General features: G+C 46.0%; 1 protein-coding gene across 1 annotated transcript in view; it reads left to right on the top strand.

Annotated features, from left to right (window-relative positions):
- The window catches only part of XKR6 (XK related 6), a 330,466-nt gene extending 317,270 nt beyond the window's left edge, over positions 1-13,196 (top strand). Inside the window, exon 3 of the mRNA XM_037812652.1 lies at positions 10,469-13,196. Coding sequence (XP_037668580.1) covers positions 10,469-11,430 — 962 coding nt within the window. The 3' untranslated portion in view covers positions 11,431-13,196. The remainder of the gene's footprint in view (positions 1-10,468) is intronic.
- Positions 13,197-19,931: the final 6,735 nt, after the last annotated feature.

The following is a 19,931-nucleotide window of genomic DNA, read 5'->3' as shown; positions in this document are numbered from 1 at the left end:
CAGTACAACCACTCCAAAGTCCCACTCCAGTAGCCCCTTCTGCAGTAGGTTCACATCTAAGCTGGCATCAAGACCTTATGTCTGGGCCTTGCTCTCTGCCCCGTGTTCAAGATTTAGTCAGATTAACCTGCTCCCAGAGGCAGGAGAGGGAAGTGGTTATGGAGATGCACATCAGAGTTAGTGAAGACAGACAGCAACAAGTATACATGTGAATAATATGATTATAAATATAGATACATATAGAGAGAACCAAATATGTGCCTACATGGTTTACATTCACTACATTCATGATTCATTGAATGCTCACACTTCACAATTTTACCCATGGTTCAAAAATGATAAACTGAGGAGCAGAGATTCCGTGGACTTACCCAGGACCACACAGCTGGATCCAAACCAGGTCTGTTTGTCCCAGATCCTAGGTCCAGTCCATCCATTCTCACTGAGGAGCGAATGGCTGACCAGGTTCAAACACTATGGCTCCAAGAAGTGACCTCATTTTAAAAGAGTCAGGGGGAGGCCCTGTAAAATGGGAACACTAACAGACATTTTCATGGGCTCATCAGGACTAAATGAAACAACAACATGCAAAATAGCTGGTAATGCTTGATGTGTTAGAAACACTCAAATATAAGTTTCTTCCCTGTTTTCTAGCCCCAAGGTTTTCTTCCTCATGGACAAAAGTATTAAAAGGGCTCCCAAAGTAACTGTCCTTTCCCACATTGGGGAAGAATGGTAGGGAGTTGTGATGACTGGTAGGAACCAGCCCATTTGAGAATCCAGTGATAGCTATAGACTCATCAGAAAAATACCCATCCCCACAGAATTTTGCACACAGTTTTGGAGTGAACAGAACAAGTCTCTGCCCTTGTGGACCTAACATTCATCTGGGTACATTTGAAGTTAAAAACAAGCAAACAGCAACAAAAAAGAGTAAGAGATATAGTGTATCAAGGTGGTGGAAAATGCTATGGTGAAAAATGAAACAGAAAGGGTGGTAGAGGGTGTGGGGGAGTTGCAGTTCTAAATATGGTGGTCAAGGAAGGCCTTGCTGAGAAGCTGATCTTTGAGTAAAGGTCTCAGTGAGAAGGTGACACCTGTGTAAAACCGTGTGGCTCTGCAGGGGAGGAGCATTTCAGGCAGCGGGACCGGCAAGTGTATGGGCTCTGAGGTGGGCGTGGGCCTGGAGTGTTTGAGGAACAGTGAGCAGCTGGTGTGTCTGGGGCAGAGGGAGTGTTCGAGCTGGTATGGGGTGGCCTCAGAGGAAAAGGGCCATGTCAGGTAGGGCCTTGAATGGTGGCCTTAGATGACATGAAAAGGAGCTAGATTTTAACCATTGGAGATGGGGACTACCAAAGGGTTTAAGCAGGGAATTGACAGGTTACAGCTGTAAATCAGGCAGAGGAAAAGGGGGCCATATCATTTGGGGCCCTGTAGGCTGTTATAAGAACCTTGGCTTTTACCCTGAATGAAATAGTGTATCCATCAGAATAGGCTGGCCATGCTGCAGTTGAAACTATCCCAACAATTTCAGTGACTTAGAACAGCTTTGATTTATTTCTTGCACATTACATGTCCATCCCAGGCCTTTGGTTGAGAAATGTCTTCTTGGAGCATGGGTGAGCATGCCTGGAAGAGACCCATGTCATTCCTGCTCATGTTTCGCTGGTGAAAGCAAATCACATGCCTCACCTGACTTCAAGAGGGCAGGAGTGTTTAATCCTCCCATGGGAGGGGCATTGAAAATCAGTGAACACTGACAATGTACAACACATGGGAAGCCATGTGGAGGGACGTAAGTTAACTTCATCAGTTTGGCTGCTTTTGGCAATAGACTGTTGGGACAGGGGAAGATGCAGGGAAACCAGTTAGGAGGCCATTCCAACAAATCCAGACGAGAGATGGAAGACAGTTGTCACCACTGCAACTGTTGACTCAGGGCCTCCCAGTGGTGGATCGTCAGTTTAGCAGACCCACAAATTTCACTTTGTCAGGGCTCACATTGATGATCAGAGAGCTGATATGCACTAAAGTTAATAAGAAACTGATATATAAGCCTGAATGATAATTCATTAATTTCAGGGTGAAAATGGGGAGATATACCTTTCCCAGTGATTAAAAAAGATTCTGAGTTTTGGAGTCAGGCAGGTATGTGTTCAAATCCTGGTTCTGCTACATCCTAACTGTTTGATATGGAAAAGTTACTAAGACTGAGTAGCCTCAGTCTCTGCATCTTAAAATCATTCTACTGCTCCATAGATTTGTAGAGAGAATAATTGAGTTAGTTTATGTCAAGCACCTGGCATAGATTCTGGACCACAGTAGCTGTTAAATAGAGGGAAAGTATTATTGTTACTGAAAATTTACTAGAAATTAGCAGATGACCTGGTCAGCATGGATTCAAAGCCAAAAAATGAGATATGTCATACAAACCATTTTAAGACTTGATGCCCTGCAGTAGCCCCTGCAGTGGACAAATTTGGATTCTGTCTCCCATGGATGATGTGTAATGGACAGTCCTTGTTTTCTACTCTTCATTTCAAGGCTCCAAGCTGACCATCTCCTTTGTGTTCAAGAGCTTTTTCTTCAGCCAGGATGTGGTATAACTGATCACATTTCAGCTTTCCTCAGACATCCTAATCCTCCCATCCTAGGTTAACCCCACGTCGCTTTGTTTGACCCGGGGTTTTGCCAGGTCTCTTCAGCCACAGTGTACATCAGTCCTGACGTTCACATCCACAGATAGCAGATGCTGCCTTTTCTATTTTGATCCTTCCACCTTTTGGTCTGGTAGTGCCGGGGTGCCTTGAGGTTACCCCTGTGGTACTCTTATATGGGGAATCACACCCTCTCCACATACAGAGAGGTGATGAAAATGAGCATGCTGGTGTGTGCAAAAGACTGTGCTCAAAGAAAACTGTTAGACCTTAAATTGCTTACTGAGACTATATTTTCAGGACAAGTTTAAGAAGGAGATTGCTTTCGTTTTGCTTCCACATTAGCCTTAAGGAATATAATTCTGGCTGATATCCAGGTAATGCACTGCATGTGAAGGATGCAGAAGCATGGCAGGGGGATGTGGAGGAGGATCCTACAGGACCAGATTCTTCTAATCTGCATCAACACCCACCAAGCTTTTCAAGAAGGATAGTAGATCCTGACCAGTGATGTGTTGGTAAATGTTTAGCAACCGGCTCTTAGTAGGATTGCAGGAGGATAAGGGTGGGAGGCGGGGAGGGGAAGGTGGACCCTGATTTGTAGTTTTGCCAGTTTCTGCGGTATAAATATTCCCATCATGCCAATTTCGAGTTTCCTACATGACATCAACTAGCCCACAAAACTCCTGAAAAATTAACAATCCAGGGGGAGCTGACTCGAGCACATAATAATCTTGACTCTAGGAAGTAAAAGTCCTGGGTTTTAGTATCAACTCTGTGGTTTAAAAGCTGTGTGACTTTGGCCAAGTTGTTTAATGTCTTTGAACCTGTCACAGAGCAGGTACCCACAATGCTCGTTTTCTTCATCTTTGGTTGCTTGTATAGGAAATTACCTTTGTAACATCATTCCTTTGCTGTGCCTCCTGGCTGGAGGTGAGGACAGGATGCAGCGGTTTATGCTGAGAGAGTCACTGCACCGTAGCTGCCTTTTCTTTTTCTGGGAATGTTTCCAAGAAGAGACTGAGCTTTTTAAAAATGGAGGAAGATGGGGAAAGTTTGATGGATGGAAAGAGAATTGCCTGTGTAAAAGGGACTTTATGTGGGAAAAATGCAAAATAGAATTTTGAAGAGCAGATGGTGGAGGTCCCCCAAATATTAGCTTCACTGGTAGGAAGAGGAAAGTTGAAAGAGGTTAATGTCCTTGACAAATAACTAGTTGTGCATGTTTCTTGCTTTGGGTGATGTATAGGGGATCAGCCCCTTGGAGTACAGTGCCATAAAAATTAGGTCAGTATGAAAGGTCAGGACATAGCTGTGAGCACATCCAAGTCTCTCAACTTCCATCTCAGTTTCCTCATGGGTAAAATGGGGATAATAAGCCCTACAAGAAAAGGATACCATAAAGAGCTCAAGAGATAATGGTCAGGGAGGCAGAAAGGAAACTATGGGGGACCAAAAGTTAGAGTGGCAAGGACAGAACACGAAATGTTACCCTGAGATTCACTAAGAGAGATGCCAAAACCATTCCTTCTGATGTTGCAATTAGGAATCAGTGATGACCTTAATGAGCCCTCTCTTTGGAGATGAGGGATCAGGAATAAAGGGGAGGTGAGAGAGGGAAGGGAGCAAGTAGACTACCCTCAAGAAGGTTGGGTGAGAAGGGACAAAGAGAGGTAGGATAGCACCAGGAGAGGATGTAGGGTGAATGAAGCTATTCTTTTCAGGAGGAGAGAAACTTGACCATGACTATGAGCTGATAGGAAGGAGCCAGTGGAGAAGGAGCTGGTGGAGAAGAGAGAAGTTGGGGAGCTTGGGGGGGGGGGGTCCATACATGGTGGACTCACTGAAGTGTCTTTTCCTCCTCTTTACACTGCTCTGGTAATGTGTTTTTAGTCCCCTTCAAATCCATCTTGTTTAAATATTTTTCCAACATGTGATTTAGCGGTGGGGCTGAGTGCTGCATAGCAGAGGGTAGAGGAGGGCAGCTGGTGACGTGCCTGCACTCGCACAACCCAAACGAAGTCCTGCTTATCAGATACTCTTGTGGTTTATCAGATCATCCCTTCTACCCATGTACCACCATCTCCTGGCAGGGCATTCTGGCGATTCTGTTTTTTCCTTCAGGTTCCCTTTCTGGTGACAAGTCAGGGCTCCCCTTCACTTGCCCCTTGGTGCAGCTCAGCTCTGGCCCATCTGGGTCCGTGGCCCTGTCTTCCTCTTGCCAGAGCTCAGCACCCCTTGCCTCGCCCTAATGGTGGACGCTACTGATGCCTCTGACCCTGACTCCTGCATTGTGATTCCTTCCTGATTCTTCCCCTTCATCTGCCCCCATCGGATTTTAGAGTCCCATCATTTCCCAGATGCCTTGTCCCTGTGCTACTCACTGTTGGGACAGCCACATTTTTTGCTTTGTTCCCCAGTCAACAACAGTTCAACGCAGTGGTGACCCTTAGATATGGCACTGAGACCACCACATTGGGCCTGCCTTGATTCTGCCCCTCCTCAGTGAGGAGCATCCAGTTGCACAATTCTGGCCTCTCCTGTTATGCTGCATCAGCCGTAAGTGTGTGGTCACAGCACTCCTGGGAACTTAACCCTCAGAACCCGTGATCAGATCCTAAGACCCTCTCTCCCCAGCCTTACTAGGGGGGAGTCACCCCCTCCTAGGAGGCTCCAGCTTCTCAGTGGTTTGGGCTGGGCTCGGGTCAGCTCAGTAGGCAAACCGCAAGGCCCACCTCCACGTCTGCACCAGGGGAAGTGAGAAAGCATGAAGGTCACTGCCTGGAACTTATCACAGTCGAACGTGAAGTGTTTAACAATTTCCAGTTTGATCTTTGGAATACAGAAAATGATTGAGTCGTAAGTGGGAACGAATCATAAATGCTCCCAGGCCTGTCCAGGAATTTCCACAGCCGACTCCATAGCTTGTTCACTTGGACTTGGGTCTTGCCCGGGATAGTGCATTGACTTTTTTAATTTGACCTCAGGCAAGGCAGAGAAATCTCCCAAGTGAGCCACTGCAGAGAGGGAAAGCCCTGTGTTTTCTCTTTCTGTAATGGAACACACCACAGGCCTTTGAAGATTAATCACTTAACAGTGGAAAAATGATCTCAGTTGATTCTGTTGGAATCACCTCCTTCTCTGTGGCTTGAATTTTACTCTCCTGAGGACGATGGAGTAGAATTCAAATTTGGTGTTTAGCTTGATGGTCTGAGCCTTCTCTCAGAAGGCTACCACATTTTCTTTGCACTATTGGCAAAATATTCAAATGTTCTGCATGTTGCCTGTTGGAGAGCTTTCTATTCTCTTCCCTCACCCACCCGCTCGCTGAAGCCAGTTTCTGGAGAGTCCATTTTAATGGTTACTTTCAAGGCTGCTGGAGTTGGACTGTGAGTTAAATCCCGATTCTACCTCTTAATAGATGTATGAATTTAGACAAAGTTCATAAGTTTCTTTTTTCTGCAAAATGGGACTGAATAGAGTACCTACTTCACAGAGTTATTATACATAAGGTAATGCGTGTAAAATATTTTGCCCAGTGCTTGGCATATGGAAATGCTCAGTAAATCATTCTTACTATCTCTGGGACAGCTGGATGCACTGACAAGGAGCTCTTAGAGCAGGGAGCTCATCTTGGGTCCTGTTTGCCCCCCCTGCCAGTGGAGTCCCCAGAATTAGCTGGCTGCTTTGGCACCCTCCATTGATGGCTGCCCTCTGGCCCTCTGCAGGAGTGTTCACCCATAGTCCTGTGAGTATGTGAGGCCATAGGCTTTGTTCAGAGAAAAGATGCAGGAGTGGCTAATATACAGGACATCTGGTCCACTGACCAAATGTAATGATGTGCCCTGTGTCCAGACAAATTCCTTCTGGGCAATTCAATATAAATCTAATATCCTGCCATCACTGGTTCTTGAGACCCTAGCGGTCAAAGGCCACTCTCTATTGAGCTTCCAGTGAGAAACCCAACTACTGAATGGGATCCTAAACTGTGCCTGGTTTTTCCCATCTCCTCTCTGGGAATTACTCAGTCCTCCAGCAGCACCAACATTGGACAAAGAAAAATGTGTCCAGAGCCTTGGATGGTCCTGGGAGTTCTTTGGTAATGTGGTGAACTAGAAAGTGGCCAGGGTAATGGTTTTGACCAGCCCCAGCAATCCCTCCATAGGGTCATCTCTGTCCCTGTTGCTGGGAGAGAGAATGGAGCAGGCATAGCATGAGCATGGACCACCAACTCGTGGTCCTTCTTGGGCTCCATTGACCATGCCCAGGCTCCAAAGAGCAATGCCTTAGTTTGCCAGGGCTCCTATGACAAGTACCACAGCAAGGGTTGGCTTCAAGAGCAAACACTGGTTGTCTCACAGTTTTGATGGTCACAAGTGCAAAATCAAGATGTCGGTGAGGCTGGACTTTTTCCCAGGGTGGGTAATGTTCTGGTGATAGCTTTGAGCAATCCTCAGTCACATGTCATTCTCTCTCACACTTCTTTCTCCTCCTGCTTCTGTTGATGCCTGGCTGCTTCTGAGTTCTGACTTCTACTAACTGCATCCAGATTTCCTCTAGCCATATGGATGGTGGCTCACCCTGGTTCAATTTGGTCTCATCTAAAAAGGATCTTCAAAGATTGTATTCACAAATGAGTCCACACCTTAACTGGTGATAACATCTTCATAGGTCCTATTTACAAATGGGTTCACACCCCAGGGAGTATGGATTAACACTTGAACATGTCTTTTGTGGGGGACATGATTCAGTCCCCAACAAAGAAGGGTGGCTCCAGCCAAATGCCTCCTTTTGGTGTTGGGCACCCTGGCACATGGGCCAAGCAGTTGAATTTTTCCCTTTTCTTCTTTCCCTTTAACTTGGAGCATTTTCATTATGCCAAAGATGTGGCCTGAGTTCAAGGTCTGAGGGTGCAATGGCTGGGCGCTAGAAGAGGCCCTGGGCATTTGAGGAGGCTGATGGCCTTCATTATAAATGGCCGCTGGAAAGCAGAGCTGATAGAAAGACAAGGAGAAAATGAAGAGCCAGGGAGCAGCATGATTGGAGGGAAGAATGCTACTGGGGGTCAGGAAATTTGAGTCCAAGCTCTGATTGTCAGTAGTTCTCAAGGTAGTCTCAGGGAAGCCACGCAGACCCCTGTACCCCTTTCCTGTTGAATGAATGGGCTGAACTGGATGGTCTGGGAGGCTCCTCCTAGCTAGCACATTCAGCATTTCATAACTTTGACACATCGGGAGCAGATGAGGTAGAGATGAAAGACTGAAGCTGGGCATCAGCTTCTCAGCCGACTCCCTGATCAAGGGGTCAGAACAGGTCTCCCATGTGATTGTTTCTCAAGCCTTCCTTGTAATTTAGCAGTGATATCTTGCATATGGGGGCCATTTGTGCCATTATAGAGAGAGATTACCACAGCACCAACCAAGAACCAGAGTGGTGTCCAGGCTGGCTGAGGGGGAGTGGTTTCAGCAACACCCTCATTGAGGGAGAGGCAGGAACAGAAGACCAGTCCTCAAAACCAGAGGAACAGATCTGGAAACGCCATGGGCCATCGAGAAGATGCAATAAAGATTAATTTTATTTGGCATCAATCAACATGTGATTGATGTGCATTTGAGTTCCAGTTTATTCCTGTCTGGTATGGATGGGTCTAATGTCATTCCATGCAGAATGACGAAGCCAGATAGTGAAGACTTAGAGGATTCCCATTTCTGTACCCGAGTCTGTTCAAAGCACTCTCACAGTTAGACCACACTCCAGCAAACACTGAGCTGTTTTTTCTTGCTTGGTGAGTTTGACATTCATACTTTTCTGAGGGTGGGGAAAGTAATTGTTTTGCTTTATTAGAAGGAACAACAACAACAAAAAATTAAGCCTTCTTCCCATTCGGCTTCTGTAAAACTCCTGATTATCAAAGGTTGGTGGGACCTTGAGATGAGTCATCATTAACATTAAGAAATGGGTTCATCAGGAGAGAGGTGATGTCACAAATGCTTAAAAGAAACTTTCTAAGGATTCTCCATGTTGGTAATAAGCAATACTCATAAGCACATCAAGATATGATCGCACTGATTCATGTGACTCCCAAGAGAACTCATTCCCTTCGCAACCCCAACCCAACAGACAGCATAAGTGCAGGCAGACTAAACACTGCGTCGGAAATAGAGTACACAGTTCTGCAGACCCAGTGTGTACAAAGGGCAAAGTGGAACTTGTAAGTGCTGTGTTCAGAACTTTCCAGAGCTGAACACAGTGAGGGGAAAATCACCATCAATGCCTATTATAACTTTTGAGATGAATTCCATGGAGAAGATGGGATTCTTTGTTTCTCCTGTTTGTTTTAAATCTTTGCTATTATTGTTACAAAAGCAACCCACGTTCTCTGTAAATCAGCCATCCAGATTGGTTTGTTTTTCTTATCACACTGTAGAGTTCTGCAAGCTGAGAATCTGAGCATCTGCTTGAGGTGATGGAAGGGAGGGGGGCTGTATGAGATGGGCGAGGAAGGGTGAATGCAAGCAGACTGTCAAATGACAGAAGACTTTGATTATTCATTGAGGCTTGGAGAGGAGTGGGGTATTGGGCAGAGGCACTGGGAAAGGCTGGAACTCTGGGACAGTTCAGTTAGTCTCTTGAAACAATGAATAGGCCTCCTAGATCTGACCTTTGAGCCTAAGAAAGAAAATGATTGGGTACCTTTGATTTCATCCTGGAAGAATGTTCTAGGGGAATTGTGCTCAGGTGTGAAGGCAGAGAATTTGGTGAAGAAATGGTTGCCAAAGTGATTGAATTCTGGCCCCCAACTGTATTTAGTTGCATTTAGTTCTGAAATTTTAGAAGAAAGGGACAAAAGAGGTGCAGTATGGACTGAACAGAGGTAATGCATGGAGGAGTTGAGGAGTTATAGAGGAATCTTGCTAGAGAGGAGATTTTTTTATATTACAACACTTGAATAATAAATTTTTGCTCCTGGGAAGATTTGGAGACTCTCCAATAACTATGTATTGTATTTAATTTGAATTAGTTACAAATAGCAAAGAGGCAGAGTTAATATGAAATTGCTCTGCGGCGATTCAAATACCGTCTGGAATCGGAAACATTCAGCCTCTCTGAATACTTGCCCAAGTGCAGAGCCTTAGAAACATCACCAAACTAATGAGGGGGGAAGAGGCATTGCCAAGGCATTGCTGTTTAGTTCGGAGGGGAGTCAGGGAAGGACATTGCCTCAAGTGTCAAGGCCCAAGAGACCTTTGAGCAGTGGTTGGTTGTAGAAAGCAACAAAGAACACGGAGAGGCCAGGCGAGACCATAATGAATGAAAAAAGTGGCCAGTGAAGCCGACGGGATATCCCAGGGGCCTTGATAAAGGTGGCCTTAGGTAGTAGATGGGGGAGAAGCTAAATGGAAGAAGGTTTAGGAAAGGGCCCCTTGAGATCTTGGGTGAGCTGATAAAAAGACCAAAGAGGGGGGATAGCTGTGGAACTTGGGGCAACGAGTAAGGAGTCATTAATCCCCATTGGTGATCCTTCGCTGGGCTTCCTGGAGAGCAGAGGCTTCTGGTGCACGGGGACGCCAAGGCTGGCAGCATGTCTGTGTGCTATGTGGTCAGTGTCGAAGCGAACACTAGATATTAAAAAAAAAAATGTCCACCTAAGGGACATCTCTGACCTCCAGGTTTGGCTCCTGATTTTCTGTTTCTTTCTCCCTCTCCTCTAGATGGTGGTGTGTGTGGGCATCTCCTCAGACGGCAGCCCTGCTGTGCCCCACGGTTGATGGCCATGGTGCTGACTGTGTGGGTTTGTGTCTTTCCGGCAGGTGTCTCCTCTGCGACCTCCCTGATGTCCCTGGCTTGGGTGCTAGCCTCCTATCACAAGCTGCTGCGGGACTCCAGGGACGACAAGAAGAGTATGAGCTACAGAGGGGCCCTCATTCACGTCTTCTGGCGTCTCTTCACCATCTCATCCAGAGTTCTCTCCTTTGCCCTCTTTGCTTCCATCTTCCAGCTCTACTTCGGGATCTTTGTGGTGGTCCACTGGTGCGCCATGGCCTTCTGGATCATCCATGGCGGGACAGACTTCTGCATGTCCAAGTGGGAGGAGATCCTCTTCAACATGGTGGTAGGGATTGTGTACATTTTCTGCTGGTTTAACGTCAAGGAAGGGCGGACTCGATATCGAATGTTTGCCTATTATACAATAGTCTTGACCGAGAACGCTGCCTTGACGTTCCTTTGGTATTTTTACAGAGACCCAGAGACCACTGACTCCTATGCGGTGCCAGCACTGTGTTGTGTCTTTATTAGCTTCGTGGCCGGGATCGCAATGATGCTCTTGTATTACGGTGTGCTGCATCCTACAGGGCCACGGGTTAAGATCCTTGCCAGCTCCTGTTGTGCCGAGCTGCTCTGGGGCATCCCTTTGCCCCCCGATGTTGAGCCCATGGCGCCTGAGACCCCTGGGTACCGGGGGACCCAGGTCACGCCCACCAGAGCCGTAACGGAACAACAGGAGGATCTCACGGCCGACACTTGCTTGCCCGTTTTCCAAGTGAGACCCATGGGGCCTCCCACCCCGACGGGGCGTCCTTACCCAGAAGGGCCCCTCATTAAGATTGACATGCCAAGAAAGAGATACCCAGCTTGGGATGCCCATTTTGTAGACAGGAGGCTGAGAAGGACTATTAATATTCTGCAGTACATCACCCCAACCGCAGTAGGTATTCGGTATCGAGATGGACCACTCCTTTATGAGTTGCTACAGTATGAGTCTTCACTCTGAAAGCGTCTTGACCCAAGTTGAGAAGGGGATCTTAAGTTTGGTCTGCGGTAGACACCGTGTGCAAGAAATATAACCCTCCCTTTCCCCAGTACACAGACCTACCACCACCACCACCACCACCACCACATTCATAAAAATAAGTCACAACCCCTTCAGATAAGCTTTCTTTCCAGTCGCTGTATGTATACAAAGATATTCTCTATGTTTTGTAAGTAAAAACAAAAAGAAAATCTTTCTTTTGTTTTTTACACATAGAAACAGTATTGAAAAATCCCACACTATGGTACATAGGGTGGAGAAGGAGGAGTTGTCTCCACTCCAAAAGAAAAAAAAAAAAAGTTTTATACCTTACACCAAGTGTAGATCATTTACGGGATTGGTGCTGATTGAAAGATCAAAACAAAACAAAACAAACACAAACGAAAAACCTTCAACTGCCTTATGCCCTTAGGTGCTGAGTTTCATTAAGTACTGTCATGTTTTCTCATGCAAAACTCTCTGGTGATTTTTGCACCAGGAGAGGGAAAATTAAACAATCAAATGAAACAAATCTAGAAACTAAACAAAAACCAACCAACAAATACAACGCAAAGCGATTGTTCTTCCTATCTGGTTATTTGTATTGAGGAAAACAAATTTACCAAAAGCAAAGGCATAGAAATCTCTTCCTCTTTTCAGTTTCTCTCCCTGCTCTCCCGATGCTCTCCCCACTTAGCAGAGCCTTCGAGGAGCTAAACAGCTGTTTGAAACTCAAATAGCTGGAGAAGCTGCTTGAAGGCTGACTATGTGCCATGTTAGCATTCGCCAAGTAAAACTCACATTTGTTCCCGGTGAAAAAGCAAAACAGAACAAAACAAAAAGCCACCCCAGTAATTCGGTAAGGACAGGAAATGCGAAAGCATGTTGAAGGAGATTTCCATATATGTAATCAAAGAGAATCAGTAATAATAAAACTCAGCATAGTAGCAAAAAGAATGACATCAATTTAAAGGCACAATACTTAATCAGTGACTGGCAAAAATGATTTGTTCCGTCATTTTAAGGCTGTGAACGGTTATACGTTTATCACATGTGATATTGTGTAAGGCCTCTTCTGTTTCCATTTGGTGGGATGCCTTAAATTGATCTGGAAAGAATTCTTCATTTTTCATTTGTGCTTTTTAAAAAAATTAACACAAAGAGGAAAATTAGAACATAAACAAAAGTCAAATTGTAATTACTGACCCATTTCAAAGACCGTTTGGTGCTTCTGTCTTTCACCATTGTGGTTGGCTGAAAATCATTCAGCTCACTTGGTGCATCTGGGTTGAATGGGAAATTTTGTGTGTGTTGTATGTGTGCGTTTATGTGTGTGTATGTGTGTGTGTGCCCATTGCACACGTATACATGTGTGTGTCTCTGCTGCAAAGGTCTTGCCAGGAATATAGAAAACCAGTATAAGAGATACTCTGGCTGTGGCTTGGTTGCGATGGAGTATAAGTGGAGGTAGGGAGTGGAGAGCACGGAGAGGGCTGTGCCCAGCTCAAATGCCAGCCATTCCTCGAGATGGCAAGACTCCTATCAGCAGCTCCCTCTGGGTCTTGGAGGCCGCGTCATTTGTGTGAGGGTTTGATTCAATTACTTATTTTCTCATTGTTCCAAGTTGAATTTCTGGAGGTGTTGCAAGTGTGTTCAACCATTTTAAAATTTTTATTTTTCAAAGTATGGCTCCTTTAAGAAATATTTCTGTTCTAGGACATTGTTTCAATCCCATCACATCTCTACTTGGGCACAAAAAAAAAAAAAAAAAAAAAAGGAAAAGAAAAAAAATCACACACAAAAAAACTCCACAAAAAAGATATATATATAAATATATATATATACACACACACAAATATTTTTAAGTAAATACTGTTAGTCTTTGTTGTGTGTAACTGCGATTTTTAAACAATTCCAGATATAACTGTTTAGGGTGCAAAACCTCACATTGAACTATTCTTAAGAAATGTTCAAAACCTGAGGAAATTTTTTTTCTATGTTTGTGGTTTTTTTGTTTTTTAAAAAAATTATTATTTAAAGAGACTTCTCCTTCCCACCCACTCCATTGTTTCTCTAACTCTTCAAAAACTCAAAGGACACGTTTTAAATATCAGTTGTAAAACAATGCTCTTTTCTTTGATCAGACATCCTTGATTTCATTGGTGATCGCTGACGCATCGCAGTGCTCAGTCTTCTCTCCCTCCCGGACCCGGTCCCCGAACTCCACCCCCCGGGCCCTCCCTGGGGAGGCGCCCAGAGAGCATGTGGCCGTGGAGCAAACCCACTCTGGGAAGCAGTGCACAGACAGAGGGCACCTGGGCCGCGGGCCTGCCGGCCGCGTCCCCCCCACCCATCCAGAGGGACAGGGCCCCGTGCACCACGCAATTTTGATTTGGGAGATTGGATCTGGTCAAAGGTGCTTTCCTTTTTATTCTGCTTCCCTACCGAGTGCTTAGCTCCACTGCATACTCTGCTGAGGCTGTGGAAGGCAAGGCCGTTTGAGAGGTGACCGTCCCCTCCTGGCTGGCTGGGGTCCCAGCTCTTGTCTGCCTCGGGTCTGGGGCTCTGAGTGCCCGGAGCTGTGCCGATGTCACTGAAGCAATCCTCTCAGCTTCCTTGATGCTGTCCCCCATGCATCCTTTTGGGACTTTTGCCACTTTGGCTTGTTTGTGCTTGGGTTTATTTATTTTTTATTTCTTTCTCATTTCAACACAGTCATGGGTTTTAGTTTGCCACCCCTATTTGACTTCACATTTGGGTGCATGTGTGTAAGTGTGTGTGTGTGTATTTATGTTTACATGCAACTTAGAAAACTGCTGACATTGACCTGGACCGCCAAAAATTGGGATGATAACTTTCAACTCAGGGAGGGCCCCCTGGGGTCTTAACTGCTGGGAACAAATGAGAAGATCACAGGAGATTTCAGAAATCCCTTATTTCAACCTCTGATGCACTGGGCTCTGTAAGAGTCAGGCAGGAGGGCAGAGTTCTCCAACCTCCCCATCCCAACCCCTCCATCATACCAGAACCCTTACTAATAATGAAAATAAAAATACATATCTAGATTGTATGGCGTGTAAATCTATCTCGATAAAGCTGCGTTAAAAAAATATGCAGCCATGGGCAGCAGCAAGGAAATCCATTTTTGCAAAGAGTCAGATAAAGAAAGAAAAGTTAGGAAAGGAGTGGGAAACAAGGCAGGGAGAGAAGGAGCAAGGGAAAAATAGAATGCTCAAACTAGAGTTTTCATCTTCCTTGGTGCCATCAGCCTCTAGCAGTCAGAAGGGAACTCTGTCCAGTAGTCCCACCCATTATGCCCCTGCAGTCTTTTCTTCTCCACCCACCCGTGTCCTCCTTGACAGGGACAGCTGGCTGGCTAACTCTAGGGGGTTAGTGAGGGAATCCACAGACACTCTCAGTGCTGTGGGTCCGTCCCTTGGTAGTCTGTCTTCTCACTTGCCGGCTCTGGTTCTGAAAACCCTGATCCTTAAGGCTGCCCCTCTTTGCACCCAGTGAGAAGCAGTGGCCTCATCCCACTCTGGAAACCCGTGGTTATTCTGCCATTGGCCCAAGACCCTGACAAATCACCCCTGGGCCCAGCACAATGCCAGCCCACTTCTGCCCAAGCTGCTTCCCAGTGGAATGCCTATGATGTGGTTGTCGTGTGTGTGTGTGTGTGCGCGCGCGTGCGTGTGTGTGCGCTTTAATATCTCTGGGCCCACTTCTTGCCCAGGAACCCCTGATTGGAGATACTCATGAGTACCAGGAGCTATAGAAGAAAGTAAGAAGCTATCCCCGCTTTCTTTTCTCATTGCTGCCCATATGTATATATGCCCCATGTATCATTCCTTTAACCACATAGAAAATCTGGCTCTTCTTTTTTTTCTCAAACATGTGGTACTATCTCTAAACCATGACTGATTTTGTTAGATTCAGTTCTGCAAACTCCGCTCTCCCTTGCCTGGTAGGTCTGCTCCTTCTCTGCCTCTCGTGAAAGGAAACCTCAGTCTCCCGTGATAACATCTGGGTGACATCCCCTAAGCTCATCGTCACAAGCCTGTGACATCCCAAACAGAGCTTCTTGTCTTTTAAGGCTGCAAAGAGGAGAGCTACTGGGGCTTCCGTTCATCAGATCAGCCCCCACTGATCCTAGGCACCACGAGTGTCTTGCGTCTCACACATCCTCCTCTCTGTCTCTAAAAGGTGTCACCTTACTCTGCAGGTTCAAACTTGTCCAAAAAAGTTGCGAACAGGGAGTGCTATGGGAACCAGAATGGGACAGGCCCCATCTTTCTCTCTGTCTCTCTCTCTGTCTGTCTGTCTCTCTCTCTCTCTCTCCCCCCTCATTTCTTTGCACCCCATCTCTCTTGGCTGCACACACTGCCACCATGTCCCACCTTCATCAAGGAAGACAGAATTTCCCTATGGCTGCAGGGGCTTTCACCACACCTCCCCCGGCACAAAATCACCCAATACCCTGTGGTCCCCATGTCCCTAACCCGGCCCCTGAATGGCCATGGCCCCTCTGGATCCCAGGGTGGCACAAGGGAGGGCAAATGCCCATCTGGGCTGTAGTCATGAGGGTGTTTTTATTGGCCATGTGGCATCTGATGCCATCGACGTCAGGCCCTGTCCCAGTTCAAGCCTTATTCACAATGAGAAAAATTTACAGACTTTAAAAAGTCACTAAATTGCATTATTTTCTCCATTCTCTCTCCAATTTCACCCCCTCCCACCACATGGCCAAAGAGGCAGAGGAAGAGGTTTCTAATGCTTATCTGATTTGGAGGGCTTGTCTTATAGAGCCACCAAATGGGCCATGGCCTGACTCCTTTAGGTATATGCCTAAAGCCCCTTCACAAAGTTTTTATATACCTGGTGTAGAGTAAATATACCTTACCTTCCCCTGTCTATCCTGCTCCTTGCTTACAGGGGACTGTAACTGGCCATGATGCCTCCAGAGCCAGCCACGACCTGGGAACACAAGTGAGAAGCAGATAGCAGTGTGCAGGCTCAGGGCCTTTGCTTTGGAGAATAGGATGGCAGATCCCTAAAAGAGACAGGGCTGGGCATCGTCTCAGCTGCCCTCCCTCTTGTGTCCTCTGTCCCCGGCTCTCTAATGGGGTGGGCTGTGGATGGCAGCCTGTTGGCAGTGATGATGGCATTTTCTAGGCTCAGGAAAGTGGCCCATTACTCAAGGTGAGCCTTTTCAGTCCTCTTATATATGGGAACAGCAGCTTTGGGGTATAGCCCTAATGGGTTGGGAGGGGTACATTTCTCATCAAAAAGCTCTAATCTGTTATTTGACAGACTGGAAAATCTTAAAATAAAATTACCAGATTGAGGGTAAAGGAGCAGTGATTTGCACTTGGAGAGTATATAGCGAAGAGAGCACAGAACAATTAATTTCACCTAGATCCAAGTAACATTCCCAGTGTAGACTAGACAAGTGCCAGGAAAATGACGAGTAGCTCAAGGGAGACCTAGGAAAGACCACACCGCACAAGCGAAAGGGACGGGCTCATCCTCAAGTGGCTAGATGAGCCCTGTAGATAGCAGTTCCATTCATTTCATTCTCATACACTTGATAACGGACTCTGTCAGGCAACCTTGCTCATAAAATATAACAAGAGTTTCCTGTAGGAAGTGAATTTCAGTCAATATCGGTTCCTCATTTAGGCCCAGGCGTGAGTGAAAGAAACAAAATGGGAAATACTTCAAGGTAATTTCTGTATCATTTTCTCTTCATCTTAAACTGGCTGCTGTCGTATGAACAGCTTCCAGTTCTCATCCTCAGCTCAACCTCCTGAACACAGAGAATTGCAGTGGTTAGTTCATCACAGGTTATTAAATCATAAGCTTGCAAGAGGACTGCTCCCAGAGCACCCCAAATCTATGTGTGCCTGTCCCCATTTCAAAACCTGTAAAAAAAATTTTTTTAAGGCAACTATGCCCTCTCAGAGATTTTTTTCCCCCTAAGTCCCTCATTAGGGGAAAAAAAGATGCTTAATCTAAATTCCTGCAGTGACAATTTCAGCCTCTTTCTCACCCATCCTTAGCTACTTTAAAGGTTTCATTTCTAGTTTAAAACACCGCATCTTGTGCTATTGGCCAAATATCAAAAGACAAGGGCACTGCCTTGTTCTGGCTGCAGCTTTCTTCCTCTGCCTGCCTGGTTCTGTCTGCCTTACTCAACTCTCCCAGGCACCATCTGCTTCTTCCCCTATTCCTGGGGAGGAGCTGTGCCTTCTTGCTCCCTGTGCCTTTCCTTGCAGTGGCTGGCAGGACATGGCTGGTACGTTCTGGAGCCAAAGGTCGTGAGTGCTATTAGTGATAGCTGCTGAGGGCAGCAGACGGAAAACTGCAGGAGCTCCCCCTGCACACGGTCAACACCTTGTGTAAAGGGCTAAGAATAGACCCAGTCAGAAACGAGCAGGCAGGACCTTAGGGGCCCCTTCCCTGGGCTGCCCCATCCTGTACAGAACAATATGCAAGCCCCAGTAGGGGACGTCTGCCCTTGCCAATCTCTGACACGAATCATAAGATCCCACACCCAAGAAACCCCAAGTCAGTCATCTCGTCCATGCCCCTGCCTCTGGAGAGGACCACTCTTAAAAATCGTTCTGAAACCAAGGAGGACAAAGAAATGTCACTTTGGTGTAGAGTCAATTGGTAACCCAGTGAACGTTCCTCTCTAAGCAACCTTTGGCCATGTGTCATGGTGGATGCAGACAGCTGCTTATCTCTTAGGTGAACTCCCCTGGTCTGCTTCTGTATCCCCAGTGTAGCTCTGGGGTCCTCAGGCTAGAGTGGGGTTGGGAGATTCGTTTTAGCTGCAGACCTCTGAGAAGCTCTTTTTTTAGACCCAGAAAGATCAGGAAATAATCACAGGCTGATTCAGGGTCCCCACTGTGATCATAGCATGGATAATTCACTTCACCTCTCGGTGCCTTGGTTTCTCCATCTGTAAAGTGGAGAGAAAGGAGGCCAATTTCTTCTTTCTCTCCTGCTCAGGGATGCTGCGAGGATTCAGTCAATTTTGCCTGTAGTGAAGGCATCGTATAACGAAAAGTGGTGACCCCGTTATTTGGGAAACAAATCCATGGAAGGATAGTGTGTTCTCCAAGGTGCACACACCTTGAGCAGCACACCTGGATGGGGAGATGACTCATACCTGTAGTTCTTAGATTCTGCACAGCACTGTGAACACAGCACAGTGACACTCCGCTCAGGCGACCGTGAGTCACGGCTCAAGCCGGCCACTTCTAATTCTAAAACCAAATCTCCTGATGTGAATTTTTCTAAAAGTGTCAGAGAATACATGGAAGGATCAATTTGAAAGCTGATATTCGTTGAGCTTTGGGCAGACAAGAGAATGGGTGAATGGGGAGAATTTGTTGTTGGGTTTTTTTTGTTGTTGCTGCTATTTCAGGTGGTTGAAAGCTCTTCAAGAAATAATCTCTCGCTTTTGTTCTTCCTTACAATCTTTTCCAACCTTGAGGCTCACCTCATCAAATGGACTCACCTTCCCTTTGCCTCTCTGCAGAGTACAGAAACAAAACTTTGCTTTTTAAACAATCATTCCATCTGCCAAAATGTGGGTCCCCATGGTGTGCTTTGAATACAGCCTGCTGTCCAGGGCACCTCCCCAGGCAAAGGTTCATAGACAAACAGGGCTGGGGAATAGCTGTCATTTTTTTTTTTCCTAAAGCAGGTTTTTTGCCCCCTCATAATTTGAATTGGAAAATTTCGTATTTCTATTGCTTTCCTTTTTTTTTTCTTTTTCCTATGGTTTGACTGTTATTTAATTCAACTACCAAGATAGACTTTGAGCAAGAAAACAGATCCATCCTAAGGATCTCTACATTCTTCTTAGGATCTAAAACAAGAGTGAGGGCAGGTGGGAGCACTAGAGACAGGCATTGACCCTCCAGTGGTGCCAACTGCAACCTGGATTTTCTTTTGGCTCCGAGAACCTTCTTGGAGCGGAAAATGATAGGAGCTTCAACTGTTCTAGTTCAGTCACCTGGCCCTGGCCAGGAACATCCTGGGACTGTCTCGAGAGGACAGATAGGTCATGCAGGCACGTCCCAGCTGCCTGCTACAAATCCTCCTGCTGTTTGACTGCGTTGCCCTGACAAAGGACCCCTTTCCCACCTGCTCTGACTCTGCTCGCCAAGATTAATATTATTGTTTTAATAGCACAAGGGACCAGATAATAGTTTGGAATTCAGTAATGACTTCTGTTTGATTTTGTATCTGATTGTTCTGTGTATAGGCCAAATCCTGCTGGAATTATTTCTTTCCACAAGGTATTTCTGATGGTAACCAAAAGGAAGGAATAAATGAGACCTCAGCCTTGATTCTCTGTTCTCATCAGCACCCCTCTTTGACTGGGATGGACAGTGAATGGACTTGCAACATTTATGAATGAGAACTTTGAAGAAGGAAACGTGGAGTCGCAGTAAACAATCTGACTCGGT

This window comes from Choloepus didactylus, chromosome 20 (genome assembly GCF_015220235.1).
Source record: "Choloepus didactylus isolate mChoDid1 chromosome 20, mChoDid1.pri, whole genome shotgun sequence".
Classification (NCBI taxonomy): domain Eukaryota; kingdom Metazoa; phylum Chordata; class Mammalia; order Pilosa; family Megalonychidae; genus Choloepus; species Choloepus didactylus.
This window is presented reverse-complemented; position numbering and strand designations above follow the sequence as displayed.